Source organism: Canis lupus, chromosome 26 (genome assembly GCF_003254725.2).
Source record: "Canis lupus dingo isolate Sandy chromosome 26, ASM325472v2, whole genome shotgun sequence".
In the NCBI taxonomy this organism is placed as follows: domain Eukaryota; kingdom Metazoa; phylum Chordata; class Mammalia; order Carnivora; family Canidae; genus Canis; species Canis lupus.
Genome location: NC_064268.1, coordinates 21,513,307 through 21,535,579, shown reverse-complemented (window position 1 = coordinate 21,535,579; position 22,273 = coordinate 21,513,307). Strand labels below are relative to the sequence as shown.

Sequence of the window (22,273 nt, the reverse complement as noted above, 5' to 3'; positions counted from 1 at the left end):
TAACTAAGATTATTGGGATAAATATTTCATAAAGAGCAGGGCAGATATTAAATTACTCCTATTGATTTTGGTATCACAACCCAATTCGGTTCCTCGGCCTCTTCAGTTTAATTGATCTCTTAAGGAGGCCAACCTCGAGCCCCTGGAGGGCCTGGGCCTTGGCCCCAGTGTCCGGAGCGGGGTGCTCCGGCGGGCGGGTGCGCCCTCGGAGCGCGGGTCTGCTCCAAGCTCCCAGCGGCCTCGCGGCTCCGGCTCTGCGCGCATCCGAGGTGCACCCCCAACCCCCCAACCCCCCCCCCCCCCCAAGTAGCTGAGTGGTCACGGCTCCTCTGGGCGGAAAGCCGGCGACTGAGAACGGGGAGCCCCAGACAGTGGGGATAGGGAACAATTGTGCGCGCCCTACTGAGGCGGAGTGAGCAAGCGCCCGGGTCTCTCGAGCAGAAACCCAACTTTCGGGGTTCCCCGTCTGCTTCCACCTCCAGAAAAATGCGAGGGCCGGCCAACTTGGGTGCCACTAGCAAGCAGACAGCGGCGGAGAACCGCGGGCTCGCCCCGGGGACGAAGCGCAGTGGACTCTTGGTGACTTTCCGTGGCGAGTCCCAGAGCTTTGCTTGGCGACCCCATTGTCTGAGCGCCCCGCACCGCTTACCGCCCAGCTCCCCGCCCCCTGCCCAACCCGCAGGTCTCGCTTCAGTTAGGGGTGGGGAGCTGGGAACTGTGCGAGTGGGAAGGGGGGCGAACAAAGCCAGGCTCCCGCCGTTCCCCGCCTGCGCCCTCCCCAGCCCGGGGCGCCGAGAGGCCGGGGCGCGCCCCCCAGCGCACTGGCGCCGACCCCGAGGCAAGCCCCGCGCGGGGGACCCCGGAGCGGGCCGGGTGCGGGCTCATGGCGGGGGCCTCAGCAGCCAGCAGCCAGGACCACCTTAAGAGCGAGCCCCGCCCCGGGCCCGGAGCTCGGGCTGCGCTGATTGGTGCAAATGTAATGGCTGAAATTGATTGCTGAAATGCAAAACTTGTTGCTGCTTCTCCCGGCGCCGGGCGAGCGGCAGACGCCGAGAGGGGAGCCGAGACCCTCGGAACGCCCCACGCGGAGCCCCCCCGCCGGCCAGCAGAGGGGCGCGCGGACCCCCCCAGGACCGCCCCCGCCCCCCAGCCCGGGCTCCGAGAGCGTAGCCGGAACGCCCCAGCCCGCGCGCCTCGCCCGGCCCCCGGCCCGCGTACGCCCCCCTCCTCGGGTCCGAGGGGGACTCGGGGAGCACCTCGGCGCGGAGGCAGGGAGCCCGAGCCTCCGAGCGCCCCGACCTCCCGCCTCGCTGCCCGCGCGCGCCTGGACGCCGGCGCCGAGACCCCCGCGAACTCCGAGACCGAGCAGACGAGGACCGAGGCGGCCGGCGGCGGACGTGGCCGCGGAGCAGGGGCGCCGGGGGGCCGCGCCTCGCTCCGACCTCCGCTCCCACCCGGCCGCCGCGCGCCGCCGCCTCCCCGGCCCCGCGGCGCGCTCGGCTCGGGGCCCGCACCCGTGATGCCGAGCGGAGCCTCCAGCTTCCCGCCCCGCTGAAGCCGCCGCCGCCGCTTGCTCGCGGCCGCCGGAGACTGTCGAGCGGCTCGTGCCCGGCGGAGGCTCGGGCTGCGGAGCGCGGGGACTCCGGGGGGAGGGGGGAGGGACCGCCCGGCCCGTGCCCGGGCGCCAGCCACGGCGCTGAAGGGTCTCCCTGCCCGGCCCCGTAGCCGCTCCGCCACGGACTCCGGGAGGCTTCGGGGGACGTCCTGGGGCTTCCCACCCGACCCGATCGGACTTGAGAAGGTGATCGCTCCGCTCTCCTTCCTCCTTCCCGCCTCCTTCCCCCCACTTAACTTTTTGTCTCCACCCGCCCGCAGCTCCGTCCCCTCCGCGCAAACCCACCCGCGGCTGTGCCAACCGCCGGGGCATGGGCCCCCCAGCGCGGCTCCCGGAGGCCCCGCGGCACCGCAGGATGTGAGAGGCCCGGGTCCGGCAGAGCCAGAGCTTCGGGAGAGGAGCCGACTGCCCCCAGCCTCCACTCGCCCGGCGAGGTGGCGGTGCGCACTGCGCCCCCGCGGTGCTGAGCGTCCCGGAGCGCCCGACCCCGGGCCGGAACGTTTAGCTGGCCGGAGGCGCGCCGCGGAGAGCAGGCTGTCATGCCCTATTGATCCCCCCGCCCCCTGCCAAGTATGTTTGGGCTGGACCAATTCGAGCCCCAGATCAACAGCAGGAACGCTGGCCAGGGCGAGAGGAACTTTAACGAGGCCGGACTCAGCATGAATGCCCACTTTAAGGCCCCGGCTTTCCACGCGGGGGGACCCCCTGGCCCGGTGGACCCTGCCATGAGCGCGCTGGGCGAGCCCCCGATCTTGAGCATGAACATGGAGCCTTACGGCTTCCACGCGCGTGGCCACTCGGAGTTGCACGCGGGGGGGCTGCAGGCGCAGCCGGTGCACGGATTCTTTGGAGGCCAGCAGCCGCACCACGGCCACCCGGGAGGCCACCACCCCCACCAACATCACCCCCACTTTGGGGGCAACTTCGGCGGCCCGGACCCGGGGGCCTCGTGCCTGCACGGGGGTCGCCTACTTGGGTACGGCGGCGCCGCCGGCGGCCTGGGCAGCCAGCCGCCCTTCGCGGAGGGTTATGACCACATGGCGGAGAGCCAGGGGCCCGAGAGCTTCGGCCCGCAGCGACCAGGGAACCTCCCGGACTTCCACAGTTCGGGCGCCTCGGGTCATGCGGTGCCTGCCCCATGCTTGCCGCTGGACCAGAGCCCTAACCGAGCCGCCTCCTTTCACGGCCTGCCCGCCCCCAGCGGCTCCGATTCCCACAGTCTGGAGCCCCGAAGGGTGGCGAACCAAGGAGCCGTCGACTCGCTGGAATACAATTACCCTGGCGAGGCGCCCTCGGGACATTTCGACATGTTTTCGCCCTCCGATTCCGAGGGGCAGCTGCCTCATTATGCGGCGGGGCGCCAGGTTCCCGGGGGCTCTTTCCCCGGTGCTTCGGCCATGCCCAGAGCTGCAGGCATGGTGGGCTTGTCCAAAATGCACGCTCAGCAGCAGCAGCAGCAGCAGCAACAGCAGCAGCAGCAGCAGCAGCAGCAGCAACAGCAGCAGCAGCAGCAGCAGCAGCACGGCGTGTTCTTCGAGAGGTTCGGTGGGGCCCGCAAGATGCCCGTGGGGCTGGAGCCGGGAGTAGGCTCCAGGCACCCGTTAATGCAGCCTCCCCAGCAGGCCCCGCCGCCCCCTCCACAGCAGCCCCCGCAGCAGCCGCCGCAGCCCCAGCAGCAGCAGCAGCCGCCGGCGCCGCCGCCACCCGGGCTTCTCGTCCGACAAAATTCGTGCCCGCCTGCGCTCCCGCGGCCCCAGCAGGGCGAGGCGGGCACGCCCAGCGGCGGCCTGCAGGACGGGGGCCCCATGCTGCCCAGCCAGCACGCACAGTTCGAGTACCCCATCCACCGGCTGGAGAACCGGAGCATGCACCCGTATTCGGAGCCTGTGTTCAACATGCAGCATCCCCCTCCCCAGCAGGCGCCCAACCAGCGGCTGCAGCATTTCGACGCGCCCCCCTACATGAATGTGGCCAAGAGGCCGCGCTTTGACTTCCCGGGCAGCGCGGGAGTGGACCGCTGCGCTTCGTGGAACGGGAACATGCACAACGGCGCGCTGGACAACCACCTCTCGCCCTCCGCCTACTCGGGCCTACCCGGCGAGTTCACGCCGCCCGTGCCCGACAGCTTCCCCTCAGGGCCACCCCTGCAGCATCCGGCCCCGGACCACCAGTCCCTGCAGCAGCAGCAGCAGCAGCAGCAACAGCAGCAGCAGCAGCAGCAGCAGCAGCAGCAACAGCAACAGCAGCAGCAGCGCCAAAACGCGGCCCTCATGATTAAGCAGATGGCGTCGCGGAATCAGCAGCAGCGGCTGCGCCAGCCCAACCTGGCCCAGTTGGGCCACCCCGGGGACGTGGGCCAGGGCGGCCTGGTACACAGCGGCCCGGTGGGCGGCCTGGCCCAGCCGAACTTTGAGCGCGAGGGCGCGGGCGCGGGCGCGGGGCGCCTGGGCGCTTTCGAGCCGCAGGCGCCCCACTTGGCGCAGGAGAGCGCGTGGTTCCCAGGTCCGCACCCGCCGCCGCCGCCGGGGGACCTGCTGCCCCGCAGGATGGGCGGCTCGGGCCTGCCGGCCGACTGCGGCCCGCACGACCCGGGCCTGGCGCCGCCCCCTCCCCCCGGGGGCTCGGGAGTGCTGTTCCGGGGCCCTCTGCAGGAGCCCCTGCGGATGCCCGGCGAGGGCCACGTGCCCGCGCTGCCCTCCCCGGGCCTGCAGTTCGGGGGCAGCCTGGCGGGGCTGGGCCAGCTGCAGTCGCCCGGGGCGGGGGTGGGGCTGCCCAGCGCTCCCTCCGAGCGCCGGCCCCCGCCGCCCGATTTCACAGCCCCGGCGGCGCTCGGGGGCCAGCCCGGCTTCCCGTTCGGCGCGGCGACCCGGCAGGCCACGCCGCACAGCGGCCCGGGCGTGAACTCGCCCCCGAGCGCGGGCGGGGGCGCGGGCGGGGGCGGCGGCGGCGGCGGAGGGGGCGCCTACCCGCCGCAGCCCGACTTCCAGCCCAGCCAGCGCGCCTCGGCCAGTAAGCTGGGCGCGCTGTCGCTGGGCTCCTTCAACAAGCCCAGCTCCAAGGACAACCTGTTCGGCCAGAGCTGCCTGGCGGCCCTCTCCACCGCCTGCCAGAACATGATCGCCAGCCTCGGAGCCCCTAACCTCAACGTGACCTTCAACAAAAAGAACCCGCCCGAGGGCAAGAGGAAACTGAGCCAGAACGAGGCGGACGGCGCGGCGGCGGCCGGCAACCCGGGCTCGGATTACTTCCCCGGAGGGGCCGCGCCTGGCGCCCCGGGGCCCGGAGGCCCGCCCGGGACTGGCAGCGGCGGCTCCAAGGCCTCGGGGCCGCCCAACCCGCCCGCCCAGGGGGACGGCACCAGCCTGTCCCCCAACTACACCCTGGAGTCCACGTCCGGGAACGACGGCAAGCCGGTCCCCGGGGGCGGCGGCCGGGGCCGGGGTCGGAGAAAACGGGACAGCGGCCACGTGAGCCCCGGGACCTTCTTCGACAAGTACCCGGCGGCGCCCGACAGCGGGGGCGCGCCCGGGGTGAGCCCGGGGCAGCAGCAGCCGGCGCAGGGCGCGGCCGTCGGGGGCAGCTCCGCCAGCGCCGGCGAGGCTCGCGGGGCCCCTACGCCCCACGAGAAAGCGCTCACGTCGCCGTCGTGGGGGAAGGGGGCCGAGTTGCTCCTGGGGGACCAGCCGGACCTCATGGCTTCCCTGGACGGCGGGGCCAAGTCGGACGGTAGCTCCCCGCACGTGGGCGAGTTCGCCTCGGACGAGGTGAGCACCAGCTACGCCAACGAGGACGAGGTGTCGTCCAGCTCCGACAACCCCCCAGCCCTGGCCAAAGCGAGTAGGAGCCCCCTGGTGACAGGCTCGCCCAAACTCCCTCCCCGTGGGGTGGGCGCTGGGGAGCACGGACCTAAGGCGCCCCCGCCCCCGCCCCCGCTCGGCCTGGGCATCATGTCTACCTCTACCTCCACCCCTGACAGCTACGGCGGCGGGGGCGCGGGCCATCCTGGCACGCCGGGCCTGGAGCAGGTCCGGACCCCGACGAGCAGCAGCGGCGCACCGCCCCCCGACGAGATCCACCCCCTGGAGATCCTCCAGGCGCAGATCCAGCTGCAGAGGCAGCAGTTCAGCATCTCTGAGGACCAGCCCCTGGGGCTCAAAGGTGGCAAGAAGGGTGAGTGCGCCGTGGGGTCCTCGGGCGCGCAGAATGGTGACAGCGAGCTGGGCAGCTGCTGCTCAGAGGCCGTCAAGAGCGCCATGAGCACCATCGACCTGGACTCGCTGATGGCAGAGCACAGCGCCACCTGGTACATGCCCGCTGACAAGGCCTTGGTGGACGGCGCGGACGACGACAAGACGCTGGCACCTTGGGAGAAGGCCAAACCCCAGAACCCCAACAGCAAAGAAGGTATACGCGCTTGTTCCCTTCTCATCTCCCCCAGGCTGGTCCCCACCCCCACTGCAGGCCTTAGCCAAGCCTGGAGTGCTCCATCAGAGGGGATCATCCCTTGGGGTTAGGAGGGCAGGGCCCTCCTAACGCCCAGCTCAGAGCTGGATACCCTCCCTTCCGTTTACAGTGGGGGCCCTGTGGGCAGATTCCCCACTTCCACACACACGCGCCCTCCCGCCCCCCCACCAGGTGCTGCCAGGTGGATTCGAGAGTCACATACAGAGGTAGGAACTTCGATGGTAGCCCTTTGGGGATTATTTCAGAGTCCCCTCACCAAGTTTTAACTGAGTGGCTGGGTGCCCAGAGGACAAGGCAGGCCCCTTTCCTTGGCTGGTTCCACTTTGTAGGAGTTGTGTACCTGTCCACCCCCTCCTTTCCTGGCAGGATACCTGGGAAGTTGCGCTAATAACCTTCCCACCTTTTCCCAGTCAGGCAGCCTCCAGCTTGAGTTCTCTTCCGTGTGCCAGCATCTTTAGAAGGAAAAAAAAAAAAAAAAGTTACCGACGCTGGTGTCAGCAGCATCACTCAGAGGCAACGCCTAATTTGACATTTGTTCCTAATGAATAGCTGTTTTGTCTCTTCTTAACTATTAGGGTTTCATTGGAAACCTGGAGACCTGTCTGGTTGTAGGAGGCAGGCAGGCTTTTCCTGGTGGCACCTCCTTGATATTTGGCTGGGGGTGCAGGGGCTGGGGTGGGGTCTGCTCGGCCGAAAGTGGACCACTCAGCCAGGGCATCCTTGGCGTATGGGGTGTGGGTATATATTCTTAAGACACAAAGGACCCGCGTTTGTCAATATCTTGCCGGGCTTTGGTGACAGATGTCTAGTCCCAGCTCTTGTTTGCATTCTGAGCACTCCCTCCCCACCAGGCCCGGAGGCCTTTTAAGGTGGGTGGGGTGGGGGGTTAGCACAGGGCCCGCCATCGCAGTGAAAGTCATAACAGTTTTGTTTTTAACGGGAAGAGGACTAGACTGCGGTAGAGAACCGTTTTATTTTAACAGGGCCTTCCTTTTTTTCACAGATAATTGCTTCTTAAAATGAGGTAACATCGTTCCTCTCCCCTCCCCACCCCCAATTCCTACCTTTTGCTTTTAAACCCTAGATGCCTTCCCTAGGTTTCACGGGGTGGGGGCTGAATATTGCCATGGAGGTAGCGGCTGCTGATTGAACCCTGTCTTTAAAAAAAAAAAAAAAATCTGTCCCCGGATCCTTGCTCTCTCTTAGAGTTCATCTCTCCTCTTGTCTTCGTTTGTCTGGGCCTCCGGACCCTCGGTTTAAGGTGTGGATAGATTTTAGGAGAATGTGATGGAGGAGGAGGAGGAGGAGGAGGAGGAGGAGGAGGAGGAGGAAGGAGGAGGGGGAGGGGAAGTGCTGCCCGGAGTTGGGTGGCTCAGAACTCGGGGCTTTCAGCGCTGCCTGCCTGCCGTCCCTGGTAGCTTTCCCGCTTAGGTTTTTCTAATTCATGAATGCAGCCTCCCTGCTTTTCTCTTTGTTCGCCTACTGCCCAGCCCGGGACGCTGCTCTCTCATTTGAAGCCGAGTGTTTAGCATGCACGGCAGACGCTGCGGCCAGCATCAGCATTCTCCAGGCTTCTCTCAGGCAAGGCCATAAATTGGTTAGTTTGGGACCCTCCACTCCTTTTCCCTGTTTTTTTTTTTTTTTTCCTCCCCCCCCCTTCCTTTTTAAAATGGACTTGGACACAGCATCCTGCTTGCGCGGCTCCCGGGCGCACCCGCTCCCCCCACTCCAACAGTCTCTTTTATTTTCTTGTACACAACATCTCGATCCTGCCCGATCGATAGCTGGTTAGCACAGATCCCAGCCCCTGTCACTTCTACCTGGCTTGGCCTGGCTGCCCCTCCCCCCTCCCCCTTCTCCCCTCCCCCCCTCAGTAATTAAGAACATATTGGCTGAGATAGGGTGAGAAAAGTTTTTTTTTTTTAAACCCCTGATTCTGAGAATTAATAAAGAAAAAAAAGCAGTAGCCCTCGGCCTGCGAGTCTTCTGAAGGGCCTTCGTAGACTGGGTAAAGAGGAATAGAGTGGTTTTAACATTTTTTTTGGAGGTGTCGCAGAGCCCTCTTGGCGGTCCCCCTAATTTTCCTTTCCAGAAAAAAAAAATGCAGGCTGTGAATGAAGAGATGTCATTAAAGATACGTTTTGTTTTGTTTGTTGCATTATCACAGTCAGAGGAGCGAAAATATTTTTTTGGAAACAGATGCTAGTCACTTAAGGATTGGTTTCCCCTGTAAGCTAAAGGCAGCCCTCCCTTGCACAGGGGGGAGGCGAGGGGGGACAGGGACTTCCTTCGGGGATGGGCTGTGGGGCTGGCCTCCTTAGCAGCATCGCAGGGACACCCACTTGACCTCCTTTGTTTGCCACTCTGTGATGTGGGAAGGACAGTTTCCTAGATAAAGCCCCGAATTGAGGTCACTCACAGCTTCTGCAGCCTTGGGGCTGCTAGTTAAGGCTTTATAAGGTATCTGCATCCGATTCCTGCTCCCTTACTGGTAGTAAATAAGGATGATTAAACTTTTCATTATGATAACACCCTGCAGTTCCATCTGCACATGTTGTATAAATAGGTACACAGAGCCTTGAACAGGCCCCCGAGTCCCCTGGCTGAAAATCAGTGAAGTGTGCCACTTCAAAATAGAGTCTAAAAAAAATTCTAAAGTACAACGTTCTGCTTGTCCTTAAACACATGCCCATGGGCCCGTCAGCCATGAAGCGGAGTGTCCAGCAGCTTTGAATATACCTTCTGTGGGTCCCAGCCCCCGGCCAGCACCTTTTCTCCTACCCCCTTTCAGGCAAAGCCCGTTTTTGTAATGATATTTTATTTTGTCACGCCGTAAAACACGCCAGTACTAATGTGATTAAATATTAACACCGTTTCTGAAATTCTTCGCTCCGATGACAAAATACGAGTCGGTATTTAACAAAATGATCTGTGCTTGGATTGGTGAGAACGGCTAAGTCTTCAGACCTGCACAAGCCGTGTAGTCAGTGGGACGTGCCCAGCTTGTCTTATGGGGTTTAGATGTCCTTTGGCAGGGGGAGGGAGCTCAAATGGCAAGTTGTAGTTCTGGCAAAGTCCAGGCCAGAATCACGTGTGATGATGGCTTTTTTTTTTTTTTTTTTTTTTTTAACCAGGTAAGCGAGTGTCTCCAAATTATGCTTTTCCTGACTTCTTAACCCACCAAACCTCTTTTACATAGTGCAATTCCTCATCTCATCTTGAGATTCTGTTTGCACAAAGTTGGGGCGGTGGGGGCGGTGGGGGGCGGGTGGGCGCCAAAGATGAGGGTGTGCAGAGCGAGGAGAAAAACAGCTTGAGTTTGGACCTATCCAGACATCTCTTAGATCAGCGAGGATTACACGAATTTGAGATGATTTTGCAAAATCGTCCACTTCTCTGTGTAATAGGTGTGTGTGGCTGAGGAGGAATTCCAGAACAGACAGAGAAGGAGGAAAAAATGATAAACTGTTGATAAGAGGGTATTAAGTCTGAAAAAGTAGGTTCACCACCCGCCCCCTCCTGCCCCTGACGATTTTCAAAACTTGAATTAACTGCAATAAGTTTATTCTTGGCCAAACTTCCATTCCGTGGCTTGCTGTCTGTCCTGAAATCCCGAGCAGTCTAGAAACGTTCCTTTGCACACATAGAAATACGAGAGGGCTCTGTGGACGCCGTGCATGCAATCCTGCCCTTTTTGGAAGTATGATATTTTTACAGTGATGCGGGAGAAATTTTTGGAATTTCATGCTTCTCTGAGTGTGCCGGTCGGAACACAGTAAGCAGTGCTGAGAAATAGTAGGCAGGCAGGATTGGGACACTGAGTTTCCTAAGCTGTGGGGGCAGGCTTGCAGGGCGGGGAGGAAGGAGGTCCTAGGGCTGCTTTCCTGAGTACTTTCCCCCACTCCCCATGGCGTGGAGAGGATTTTTTTTCGGTTCACTCAGACTTGTTTTGGGAAGGCGAGGAGCCTTGCATTCCCATTTCCCTGCGAAATCACCCAGCGCGGGTTGCATGCCTTCATATGACTTTTGCGCCTCCGGAAGACGTAACCCAAGACATCGCAGGTGTTAATCAGGGGTAATGTAAACAGATAGGATCCCCCTTTGTGCAGCTGACGGTCCAGCCTGCCTCGTCCCTGGCTAGTCCGGGACATACTACTACTGTTCTTTGGTGGTTGTTTAATATTTCATGGCTGTAATAAACCTGTCTCCTTTGCCCGCCTCCCGACATAAAACCCCAACATAGCGCACATCTGCAATTATACATTTCTACTAAATATTAATAAAGGACAAGGATTTTTTTTTTAAGGGTTTGAAGCTTATCGCTGTCAAACTTGTTAATGGCTTCCACCACTGGATTTTCCAGGACTGTCTTGATTTTAAATAGCCCCTGCCTTCTGATATAAAATACAGACACATATTCTTTCATATGTATATGTATATATGTAAATAGATAAATATGTACAATTTTTGTGGATGGAAGGGCTTCCCTCAAGGATAGCTCTCTTTAATATAAATTCATTTACATTTCTTGTGAGGCCCTTCAGACCGGAAGTAAGGGACTGTTGAAATGTACTTCTATTTTATTGAGGTTTCTAGGAAGGGAGTGAGGGCTGGTTAATCTAATATCTCTTTCTAGCAATGAGATTCTGTGATTCCCGATATGATTTTGTTTGCCTGACAGAGGTATTTAAATTTCCACAAAGAATCTTAATAGGCCCTGAAAATCTTAATAGGTCCTGAAGAATAGATCCTGCCCTTGCCAAGAAGTTATCTGATACTCTCTGCTGATATAAAATATACATCTTTAATAAACAGCCCGGGAGGACCAGGTGAAACTGGAGGAGGGAAATTCTTCCCATATTCTGGCAGGACAAACTTGAGTGTATCCTTGGGATTTCGCAGGATCTCCTGAACTCACTCCACGCTGGAAGATTGAACAAAATCACCTTTCTCTCCACTTGAGCGACGATCACGTAGGGTCATGTTCTTTGCCCAGGGAGTGATCTGCTTTGCCAAAGGCACTTAGGAGATAAATACTCCTGGTAAGGAATACCGTATTTCCGTCTGGTTAATTTTAGAGAATAAGAACCTATAGCTTTTATGTTATGGGATCAAATGTCCGGGGAGTGTTTGGGGGCAACCAGGCCTCCCAGCAGATTGCAGCATAAAACCCCAAACCTTCTGACGCCAGAGGGGACCTGGGTCTGTCCAAGGTGTAACCAGTGGGTGTACCTTCTGTCCTTCCCTCTCTGTCCCCTTGTTTGTTCCACCCAAATATTCAGTCTGGAGGGTCTGCAATAACCAGCTTCATCATTTTGACTCAAGTCGGGATTCTGACTTGCCGAGCGATGTGTTTGTTTTAGGACGATGTCTATTTTTAGGCCCGACTTGGGTGGACAGATTTGAGTGTGGGTTTTGATTGCTGGTGGTAGAGATGTTGGTATATACATGAGTGCGTGATTGAGAAGAGAGACATTTGGTGGAAAATTTTCAAGCTTCCTCACCTTCTCGAACCCACGGAAGCCAGAGGAAGTGGTCTGGGGGACGGCTTGAAAGAGTGTGGCCGAAGTGGGTGTCGGGTCTGGGGATGCTTGGAGCCCACGAGAGGAAGGCAGGGCCCCCTGCGTTTCAGTGTGCGAGGGAGCCCCCCTCCTCCGTCCCCCACGCCCCACCCCAGCACATGCACATATACATATGCATGGCCAAGTGTATTTCCATCAAATCATCCAGCCACTCCTCCACTTTACCCTTAATCTGCTTTCCCAAGGCAAGTGGGGAAAGGAGCTAAACCTTGTCTCAATGGCGTTAGCTGACAGGTTCTGATTCTGTAAAGGACTGAATGAGCGCAAGTCCTAAAAATAGACGGAGGATTTTGAAGATCCTAATTACGAAATCTCGGCCTCCCGGGCCTCCTGGGCTTGGGTGACTTTGATCTGGAGTATTTTGGTAGCAGACGCACATCGCCCCTTGCTGGGTTTTGTGCGTGAGCGTGCGTGGAGGTGTCTCGCTGGCTGAGTTCAGCTGACACCACTCTCCAGCCAGGAGAGGAATCTTTGAATCGGTGCCCACCCCCCCACCCCCCTCCCCGCTCCTCCCCCCTTCCCCCTCCCCGTTGTGGGAAGCGGACGCTGCTTCTCATTTATGGAAATTCCTCTCCTTCATTGTAATCTTTTGGTACCAACATGGAGGAGACGACGCCGGGCTTTGAATTAGTCACAGCCTTGCCTTCGGGGACCCTCTGTGTCCTGACGCACAACGGCTCGGCTGACGGTCCCCAACTCAGCGCCACGCGGGGCCCTTAGAAGCTGGGAATGGGGACCCGGAGGAAGAGATGGTTCTGGGACCCTGGCACGTTTTGCCCTGTGGGTAGCCCAGTGAGGAGGGGGCCCCCCGATCATTTTCTGATGGCCCTGCAGCGACTCGACAAGGGGCACCCCGATGCCCAGCCGCGGCGGGGCAGCCAGTTACTCCAGAGTACGAGAGAAGGTGCCCTGTGCCGTGCACATCACGAGGCACCAGCTCTAAACTTACTCTGGGAGCAGGATGGAAAAGCAGGGTACAGTTCAACGCATTTGGGCGAGGACGGCTGTTTGAGGGACAGCGTTCTCCTGGGGTGTAATTCTGAGAGGACGCCGAGGCCGCTTTGTTTGCTGGCCTGCATTTTAATCAGCGGCATCCAAGGTTTGGGAAGGAGATGAAGGGTTTGCTCCAACATGGTGTTTGCCCAGAAAGGACCTGGGAGAGGAGGCAGTGGAGAAACTGCCACGGGTTGTGCCTCGAAGTCCGAGGGGCTCTTCTGGGTCCTTGAGAGCTTTGAGCTTTGGCCTGACGAGGCCACGGTGGCCTGGCACCCCTGGTCCCGACGAGTGGAGGCCCGTCATAGCTACAGCATCCCAAATTCTCATTGTCCCTCCTGGCTGAGAAAACTCTTTCCTTGCAAAGCTGGCTTGGAGAGAGAACTTTATAGCTATCATGTGCGCAGTATCCTTTCTCGATTTACACATCATCGTGTGGACCCAAATGCCCTTTTAAACATAAAGGCAATTGAATGGAACAGTTTGGAGGTCTGAGTGCATTTGCAATAACCAATCGGCTCTGTCTGCATGTCCCAGAAGGAACATCTGATATGGAATAGATTTATCCAAAAAAAGGGGAACACCCTCAGCAAACATCCTAACACAAACTCACCTTGTAAGAAAGCAGGTTTTTAGTGTTCTGAACTTTAAAGCTCAGGGGTCCAGCAAACTCAGCCTGCCCCTCTTCCCTAATTGCTGGTAGGGTCCACCGAGTGACTCAAACCCTTCTGTCTTCCTTCCCGCCTCCCCCATCTCTGTAGAAGATCTTGGGTTCCTCTTGAAATGTTTGGCCCTGGGATTCCGATCCTTCCAGCGGTCCCTGGGTTTTCTGGGGTGTAGGCTGACATTTCTGTGCTAGTGTTTGGTTTGGGCAAAGGAAACGTGCTGGACAATGGTTTAGGGAAACAGGGAGACCTTTTGGCAGAGCTGTATTTGGGGCCCATTGCTGTGGACGTTCTTTGGAAAATTGAGTACTTTGAAGACCATCCTCCCCCCCCCCCCCCCCCCCCCGCCCCGAGGAGGCAACCAGGTCTTGCTTTTATCCTGCTTGTCCCAAAAACTATCTCTAGGGTTACTCAGCAGTAGAGGGCTTTTGTCATGCCCTTGGAGGAAGCCTGGGACTAACTTTGGTGCCTCGTGGCACCCACATTCCCCATTTCCCTCTTCCAGCAGCCTGTCTTGTGACAACAAAGTGGCTTGTAGATGCGTTTGATTCTGAGGATTTAAAATTAGGTTTTCCTTGTCGTTGCTGCTGATGATTTTAAAACGTGTCTGGGCACCAAGATTTCATTTGATCTTAGAGCTTGTGTCCAAAGTGTCATTGCAGCAACCCGGCTCTTGGGCGGTTCTGATGCTGCTGGCTTTGCGTGGCGTGCGGGGGGGTGAAATCTGTTTGCCCCAAAGTTGAGGGCCCCAGGTTGGGGTTCCTGGTTGTATTTGGGAGCTCCTGGAACATGAGATGGCAGTTAATGAGTGAACCCCTCCATATACAGTTGCACACACACATGCACGCACGGGTGCACGTGCACACACACACACATAAATACCCTGCTCCCTGTTCATCCAGTCATCCAAGGCAGGGTGGGATGTCAAAAAGATATGACCCTTTCCAGTTACTGTGAGGCGGTGTTTTCAAACGCCCCTGGATCTAGGAACACAAGTATTGTCGAGTGATTGGCAACGACCACCAGGAATAAAATACTTCTGAGGGACCATCGTGTGATCAGAGAGGGGGTGGGGAGTCCGAAGAAAACATAGCCTGCTTTGAAATCTCCAAAGCTCAGCCTTCCAGAGGATGCGAGGGTTGGTTGGGAACTCACTGAGAAGTAAGTGGGCTCTATCTACCCCGTCCGCGTGGGCTGTTTGAAAACTCCTTGCGAACGTTAGGGCTCGAGGCCTGGCGTGTGGATTCCGCTCTCTTTTCCTGTGAGCTGGAAGGCAGAGAGAAAAACACCCCTGGTTGGGAAGAACTGAGATTGGGGTGCAGTTTATTTTCTTGGAGCGGGGTGGGTGGGTAGTAGAGGCGTGGGTGAAGCGGGGAGAAGTGTGTCCATATGAATCAAAATGTTATTTACCAATACTTGGGGTTTCAGGAGTGGCAAATAATTTCTAAACGTGGAAGTCATCTATATAACACTTCCTGGGCGAGGCTGGGGGTGAGTGAATTGTTTGGGGGCTGTCGTTGGCCATCGCGAAAGCATGCAAAGTTATGGTTTGAGCTTCCACATGACTGCAGATTTTGCGGGAGCATATAGATGTGGAGGACCCAGCATGGGACCGGTGACTGAATGGTGGGTCTGTTAGCAATCAGAGCCCAATTTTGTTTAGATAGTGGCCTAGGCAGGAGCATGGGACGGGGGAGCCAGAGGATGAAGACCCAATTGGGTCCTGGGTGGGTCAAAGCCTTGTAATGTGCCTGTGGCCACCTTCTCCTGCAGAGGGGTTGGCCCCGTGTGCACCAAGTTTTGCAGATGAGCCTAGACCTTTCCGTGAAAGAGGGATGATGGGGGTGGGGGGTGGGAAAAAGCAGTGACCTTTCCCCTGGTGACCCCATAAGGTGACCACTGTGGCTTCCCTCCCAGCACTCAGCCACTTTGGGGATAATCTTGCCTTTCACAGACCTCGCAGGCAGGTCCCACTGCTTTGAAACGCAAGCAGTGCCCTCCTACACAATGTATATTTTTTTTCCTTTTTCTGAATGGTAGGCAAAAACGGAACAAAGTTAAGTGATGAATGCAGCAATAGGAAGATTTCCCTGACTTGAGCGAGATTAAGCCAAGTGTGGAAAGGAGCTGCAGATTTGGGTCTCCTTTCTCTTCCTCTTCGAGAGACCCATGGTCCAGCCATCAACAGCCTGTAGGGCTTTTTTGTAGGGAGGCCTAATTGGCTCAAAACAAATTGACCATTTTCATCCCCTGCAATGTGACTTTTGGTGGTTGTTTAGCATTTGAGGGAAGGGAGGCTGTGGACCAAAATTTGGCTTTTTTAAACAAGAGCAATTTCACGATCCTTATGCCGTGACTATTTCTAAATTGTCTGGGCATAAAGCTTTGGATGCCTTTTGCTGGTTTCTGCTCGTGCGTGCACACACACACACACACACACACACACAGGCCTGAGAAGTCTTAATAAGAAATGAAAAAATAAATGGGTTTCTTCCTTCCCCCCCGCACTCCCCAAAAAAGAAACTCGTACAAAGTTTTGGCTCCTTCCAGTTTTAAGTAGAAGCTTATTGATCTCACTGTGGTCAATTTTTGCCGAATTTGTAATCCTGTTAGGCCTCCGGGAGAGGCATGATTAATTTACTTGTACATTTCACTATTTGGGGTCAGTTTAGTTAATAAGCATTTATTTTGTGCTCAGTGTGAGAAGCATTTTGCTGGGATTACAACTGTGGGTGTGCGTGTACATTTGTGTATGCGCATGCACATGCATGAGGCTGGACCGGGTACCCTAAGGGGCCCCGGCTCCCCCAAGCCCGAATAAAGACCCCCAGTTGCAGTTCCCACCACCTCCCCAGGACAGGAAGAGAGGCCTAGCAGCCCCTTTAGCCATCGCTTGTCGGGGAGGAGGGAGAGAAAGCCCAATTGTCCAGCAAACCCAGCCTCCCAGAGCCTTGGAGACAGCCAAAGAACGTGGGTTTCCTCCTGGTGCTTTTGGCCCCTGGAAAGTTTTCGAGCATTACTTCTTAATTGACTGGGAGCTGAGCACTGACATGGAGAAGACTTAAGAATCATAAACCTTTTTGGAGCACCCTCCCTGCCTCTGCCTGACAAATGGTGGTGCTGGGATGTGCGCGCGCGCGTCACTTTTAGAGAAACGCATGGCTTGACTTCCAAAGAAGGAAGAAAAAGTATGCATAAGTCTTGAAAGCTGGGGAAACAGAGCCAAACAGCCCGCAGCTTTGGCCTTTCCGAACACCGAGTCTCCAAAGGGGAGCATGTGTCATCTTGATGGTGCGGGCTCTTTGGCCCTGTCTTCTCTGGGTACCCCCTTCTTCCTCCTGGGGCTCCCCCGCAGCCTTCCTGTCTCTCTCTGCTTCCAGATAATCAGATAATGGGTTAAAATTCCACTTCCATTATGATGAGCTTTTTTTTTTTTTTAAGACAGGTCTTGGCCATCATGGTTTTAGAGCGAATGATTTCCCGAGACTGCCCACCCCCCCACCCCATGTGCTTAATTCCTCACACATCTAGTTTGCACCGAGGCCTTGCCTTGGCCGAGCGAGGGCAGGACGGAATATTTTCGGCACTGAGCCAGCCTGAAATGAACCTGAGTCACTGAGGAAACAGGCATTTGGAGAGATGAGGATACAATTTCTTTTTTTATGTGGGCCCGTTAAAGTCTAATGGACATTGGTGTCTGGCCTTAAATTTGGAGAGGGTCTTTATCTAACCCTTAAAACTAGAGTCGTTTCCTGTAATTACGACACCCCAGGCTAGACCACTAAATCTTCCAGAAGCTCATCTGGAACATGGTGGCAGGGGGGGTGGGAGGGACAGAGGGGGCACACCTGTTACCTGTATCGGCTATAATTATGACATTTCTGGACTCCTGGTTTGAAAAGGAGAATTTATGGACACAGCCATGCCGGAAGACAGCGGCCCGAGGCGTTCTGGCTCCTGGCAGCAAAATCACAGCCACCTCCCTACCCGCGCTGCCTCCTGCCTGCCCCCCTCCTCCCCCAGCTCTGTGCCCATCACAGTCCCTGCATCTCTTTAATGAATTAATTTAGCTCCCCGACATTTGGTATTAAGTAAGTAGCTATTTTGGGACTCCAAGAGAGAAAGAACTAGAAGACTTCTTCTTCTTCTTTTTTTTTTTTTTTGAAAAATGTTTGGAAAAAAGGAAAAAGTATTGCGTTTTGAAGTTAGAGACGCCGGAGCATCTAGGCATGCTGCTGTGGAGGAGGACGCGTTTGGTGGAACGTGGCATAATGTGGCGAAGCGGGCTGGCCCCCGTCCCCGCTGTGTTTTTGCTTCTCTACAGAGGGTTTTTTTCCGTCGTTAGGAGCGGAGGAGGCCACAACCCCCAAACTCCATGCAGTTTGTTTGGAAGTATTGTTTAGATTACTCTCGCTTTTCAAATTGAGAGAAACTTAGTTTAATGGGAAAATACCAGTATTACTATCTTGGTGTGTTTGCTTTAGCGTTTAAAAATAGTTTGTTTTCATATCCTGAATTTCATCCTTTCCTTGTTTGCTTGTCTGGTGGAAACCCGAGAGAGTGTGTGCGTGTGCCTGTGTGTGTGATACCAGCACACACATCTATGCGTGTACACACGCAGGCAGGCAAATGGTTGCAGCCGGGCAACCAAAAATCGGTTGCAATTTCACAGCTGGCGAAAGAGACACAGAGCGTTTGCTTTTAACTTAAACCATCTTGTCCCCTCTCTCCCCACCAGTACCCTACTCCCAACCTCCGCCCCCCCCATCTCCCTCAGCAATATTTATTTCTTCCTTAAAAAAGGAATGCCGGGCCTGTTTGCTGAGGTCCCTGTTGGAATAGATTTTCAGGGGTTATGTATTAAATGTGTTTGAGGGTGATTTCAGCCCTCAGCCTGGTCGTCCCAGTACTAATGGTAGCGGGGCCTATTATAGAGAGGCAAAGAATATTGTAAATGGCTTATGCAGAAAAACCATTTAGATAAAAATGCAATTTTCCCTTCTGCATAGAGTGCTAAGAATTAATAGCACATTCTTTCTAAATGGGTATTTTTATATTATATTTTCCTCCTAATGAAATTCTTTTCCCAAACAGGGGTATGTTTCATTTTAAACTTTAGAGTAAAATTGATCTGTTTTTAAGCCTGCAAAAAACGGGCGTCCCGGTTTTCAGTAGGCCCCTTCCCTCCCCACCCTGCGCCCAGGGTTTTTTTGAAGTTAGATCGTGCAGAGGATGGGTAGAAATGGAGTCTGTCATAGGGAGAGGGGCTGGGTTTGCTCACATTTTTTCTTCCCCTTTCTTCTTCCTGGGTAGGCTCGGTGTGTGGGGGGTGGTATTTGGTGGTTTCTACAAATACAGAAACTGGTCTTGAAATTGGAGCTGTTTGTCCTCGGCACCCCAGCACCCCTCACCCCCTTACCTGCCTTCACCTCCCCAGGCAGTTTCCTACCATCCTCTCTTCCCTGATGCTCAGGTGTGTCTGCTCCCGGCTCCCTATTATGTGGCAGGATGCTCTCAGCCCCTGCCTACGACTGAGGAGGGGTTCTGTGGCCCAGCTCTCTGCCAGGGCCTATGTGGCCATTTGGGTGGGGGGAGTGGAAATTCAGAACTTCTTAGAAGGCCTGCTGCATGCATTCCAGCAGGAGCTTGCGGCGGCATGGTTGTGGAAAGTCTCTGAGAGCTTATTGCTCTGGCTGCCATGGGCTGGTGTCTGCTGACCCAGTTTTTCCTGCCCGGGTGTGCATATGTGGAGATACTGTGTAGACTTGTGTTGGCAACTTTGCTGTGCAGACGTGACAGCAGCCAGAGCTGCCGTGTTGCTGTAGAGAAATTGTCCTGAAGCGCGTGCCTGTAGGTTTCACTATTGAAACAGCACTGAAGTGAAAGTTGAGGTTGCAATTTAGGCGGGGAAAGAACCTCTCCAGGTTTCGTGCCCCTTCTCCACAGCTGTTCCCAGCTGAGATGACCCAGGCCCAGAGAGGGCAAGCAACTTGGCCATGGTCACACAGCACAGCTGCAGAATAAGGATCGGACTAAAGCAGACCTTTGGCCTCGAGCTTCCCTTACTACCTCTTGACCTCCTCACCTGCGAGCCAGGATCTGATTTTGCCCAGGCTAACTAAGCCAGGGCCGGGGAACTTCTGAAACCACAAGTCTCCAGACCTCCCGTAGAGAGTCACCGTGACACACGTTCCTGGTGACAGCAGCACTTACGCCCCTTCCTCTTACAGAAGTGGATGTTGTTTAGGAGACAGTTTCTGACCTCGGGGAAGCAGCAGCAGCACCAGATCCTACCCGAAGAGTGGTCGAGGTTTCAGGCCTGGCCCGAGACTGTTCTGAGCTGTGTGACCTTAGCCACTTGAGTGCTTTTAGTTCAGTTTCCTCATCACGTTGAAAAAGGGGAGAAAAAATAGTGCTTAACCTCCTAGAAGTATTGTGAGGACTAAATTTAGCTAAACGGGACTAAATAGGGTGAAAATAATGATGTGGTTAAGAGCTTAGTCTCTGGAGCCAGACTCCCTGGGTTCCAACTCCAGCAACTCCGTTTCTGGCTGTGTGACCTTGGGTAGGCTACTTAACCTCTCCGGGCCTCCTTTTCCTAATCAGTGAAAGGGGACAATAATCGTTCCTACTGCCCGGGGCTGGGAGGATTCAGTGACTTAGTATATACATGAGCAGATACTCAGAAGACTGCCTGTCACAAAGGAAGCTCTGTGCCAGCACCAGCTTTTATTGAGCGCCTGCTGTATGCCAGATGTTTCACATATGCATATGTGTATCCTCCGATACATATCCTCTGAGATGTAGGACGGTGTTGCCGCTATTGTTTGTCCCATCAAGGGAGGCCGTGGCAACTGTCCTCTGCTACCTGGTGCTGCGGGCTGGAGCGGAACTGCACGGGGCTGTGCATCGGGCGCCTGGCACCGTGTCATGGTGTCATAGGGCAGGGCTGGGCCGGTACCCATGGCTCCCGCAGCAACAATCTCTGGCCTCGCTGTCGGACCCCCTCCTTGTGTGGGGCGGTCAGACCCCCAGTGGACCGGGTGGGCTGGCCCCAGCCCCGCGCGGTCAGCCACGGTCAGGCATGGATTGCTGGCGGCAGGATGGCAGCGCCGTGATATTTTTCTTCCTCCTGACAGCTCTCCCTGTGCGCTGAAGGCACGGTTCCCTGATATGCGTGAGTAATGGTCAGCCTTCTCATTGAAGGAATTCATGAGATGAGCCGGTCCCCGGCCTCTGAGCACTTTGCCGGGAGCCCGCGCCAGCCATAAACAATTTGAAAGCTGGCAATAAAATATTAAACCCCTGTGTCTGGCACCTCAGGTGGGGACTGAACAGAGAGCGAGCGAGTGAGCAACATCTAACATCTGCGAGGAAGGGAACGTCCCTGCCTGCCATGGAGAGGGTGGGAGGGTCTAGCTGTCGAGGCCTGAGTTCGAATCCCAGCTCTGCTGCTTGTGTGCTGTGTGGCCAGCTGAGCTTCTGTTTCCTCACCCATAACTGGCTGTGATCCTCTTGTCTCCTCTAAGATGGGTGCTGTGGGAGTCGATGAGCCCTGTGCCCTGGGGGCAGCGAGCAGTGGGGTAGGTTGGTGAGAGCAGGGCCTTTGGAATCAACTGGAAGGGGGTCCTTCATTGTGATCTGATGGGCCAGATCACAGCCTCAGTATCCTCTGCTGTGGTCCTGGCTGTGGTCCTCAGGAGCCCGGCTGTGGTCCTCACCTAGGGATGACGTGACATCCTGCCCCTGCCCCCCCCAACCCCCGCCCTGCCCCTTGCCGGCTGAGCACTTAGCAGTGTCTGGAGATGTTTCTGGTTGTCAGAGCTGCAGACAGGGAAGTCGCTACTGGCGTTCAGGGGGGAGAAGCCAGAGCTGCTGCTAAACAGGCCACAGTCCTCCCCAACCAAGAGTTTCCAAGCCCAGAACGTCAAAAGTGCTGGTTTGGAGAAACCCCAGGTGACTGGGGCTAGGGTTTGGAATAGTCAAAATGCGATAGCACAGTCTGGATGCGCAAGCCCCTGGCTTGTGCAGGTATTCGTCAAACGTGGAGGAAGCCCGCAGCACGCGGCAGCACTGTTCTGGGTGCTGGGATGCGGCGAGGAGCCAGACGCACAAAAGCCCCTGCCCTCACAGAGTTTATATTCTAGGAGAGTGGACAGACTGACGGACAAGCGGCAAAACAAGGAGAGTGGGCAGCCCCGGTGGCTCAGCGGTTTAGCGCCTGCCTTCGGCCCAGGGTGTGATCCTGGACACCCGGGATCGAGTCCCACATCAGGCTCCCCATAGGGAGCCTGCTTCTCCCTCTGCCTGTATCTCCGCCTCTCTCTCTGTGTCTCTCATGAATAAATAGTCTTAAAAAAAAAAAAAACAAAAAACAAGGAAAGTGACACAGAGCAGGCATGGCCGGGAACGGAGACTTAGGAGAAGGGGATGTGCAATGAGAGTTTCTAGACGGGGCCACCAGGGATGCCTCTGTGGGGTGGTGACAGGTGAGCAAGAGACTTGAATGATGAGAAGGGACCAGCCAGTGGTGTGCTGCGAGCCGGCCAACAACTGGCTCTCTGGAGGAGAAGGAAAGTTTTCTGTTCTGTAGCAGTTGGCCGAATCGATTCCCCTGGCGTAAATACTCTTCTCTCAACCATAGCCCGTTTCAGCCCCCAGCTTGCAGAATTCCTGAATATTTAACAGTTTCCACCCCCTGGAGCCAGCCACGTCAAGGTCTGCAGGAATGGGCTTTGAGATGAGGGCACAGCAAGTGCAAGAGCCCTGGGGCAGGACTGAGCTGGCATATTCTAGGAGCAGGGAGGGGCTGGCGAGGAGGGAGAGATGGTCCAGGCAGGCGTGTGGTCACCGTGGTCAAGTCAGGAGTGCGGATTTTATTCCAAGGGTGACGGGGAGCCTGGGGAGGGTGTTGATCACAGGAGGGACGGGATCTGATGGCACATAGTAGATGT

At 56.6% G+C, this 22,273-nt stretch overlaps 1 protein-coding gene across 1 annotated transcript in view; it reads left to right on the top strand.

The window, feature by feature from the left end:
- Positions 1-1,232: 1,232 nt before the first annotated feature.
- Positions 1,233-22,273, top strand: part of MN1 (MN1 proto-oncogene, transcriptional regulator) — a 46,685-nt gene continuing 25,644 nt past the window's right edge. The window contains exon 1 of the mRNA XM_025474403.3: positions 1,233-6,019. Coding sequence (XP_025330188.3) covers positions 2,188-6,019 — 3,832 coding nt within the window. The 5' untranslated portion in view covers positions 1,233-2,187. The remainder of the gene's footprint in view (positions 6,020-22,273) is intronic.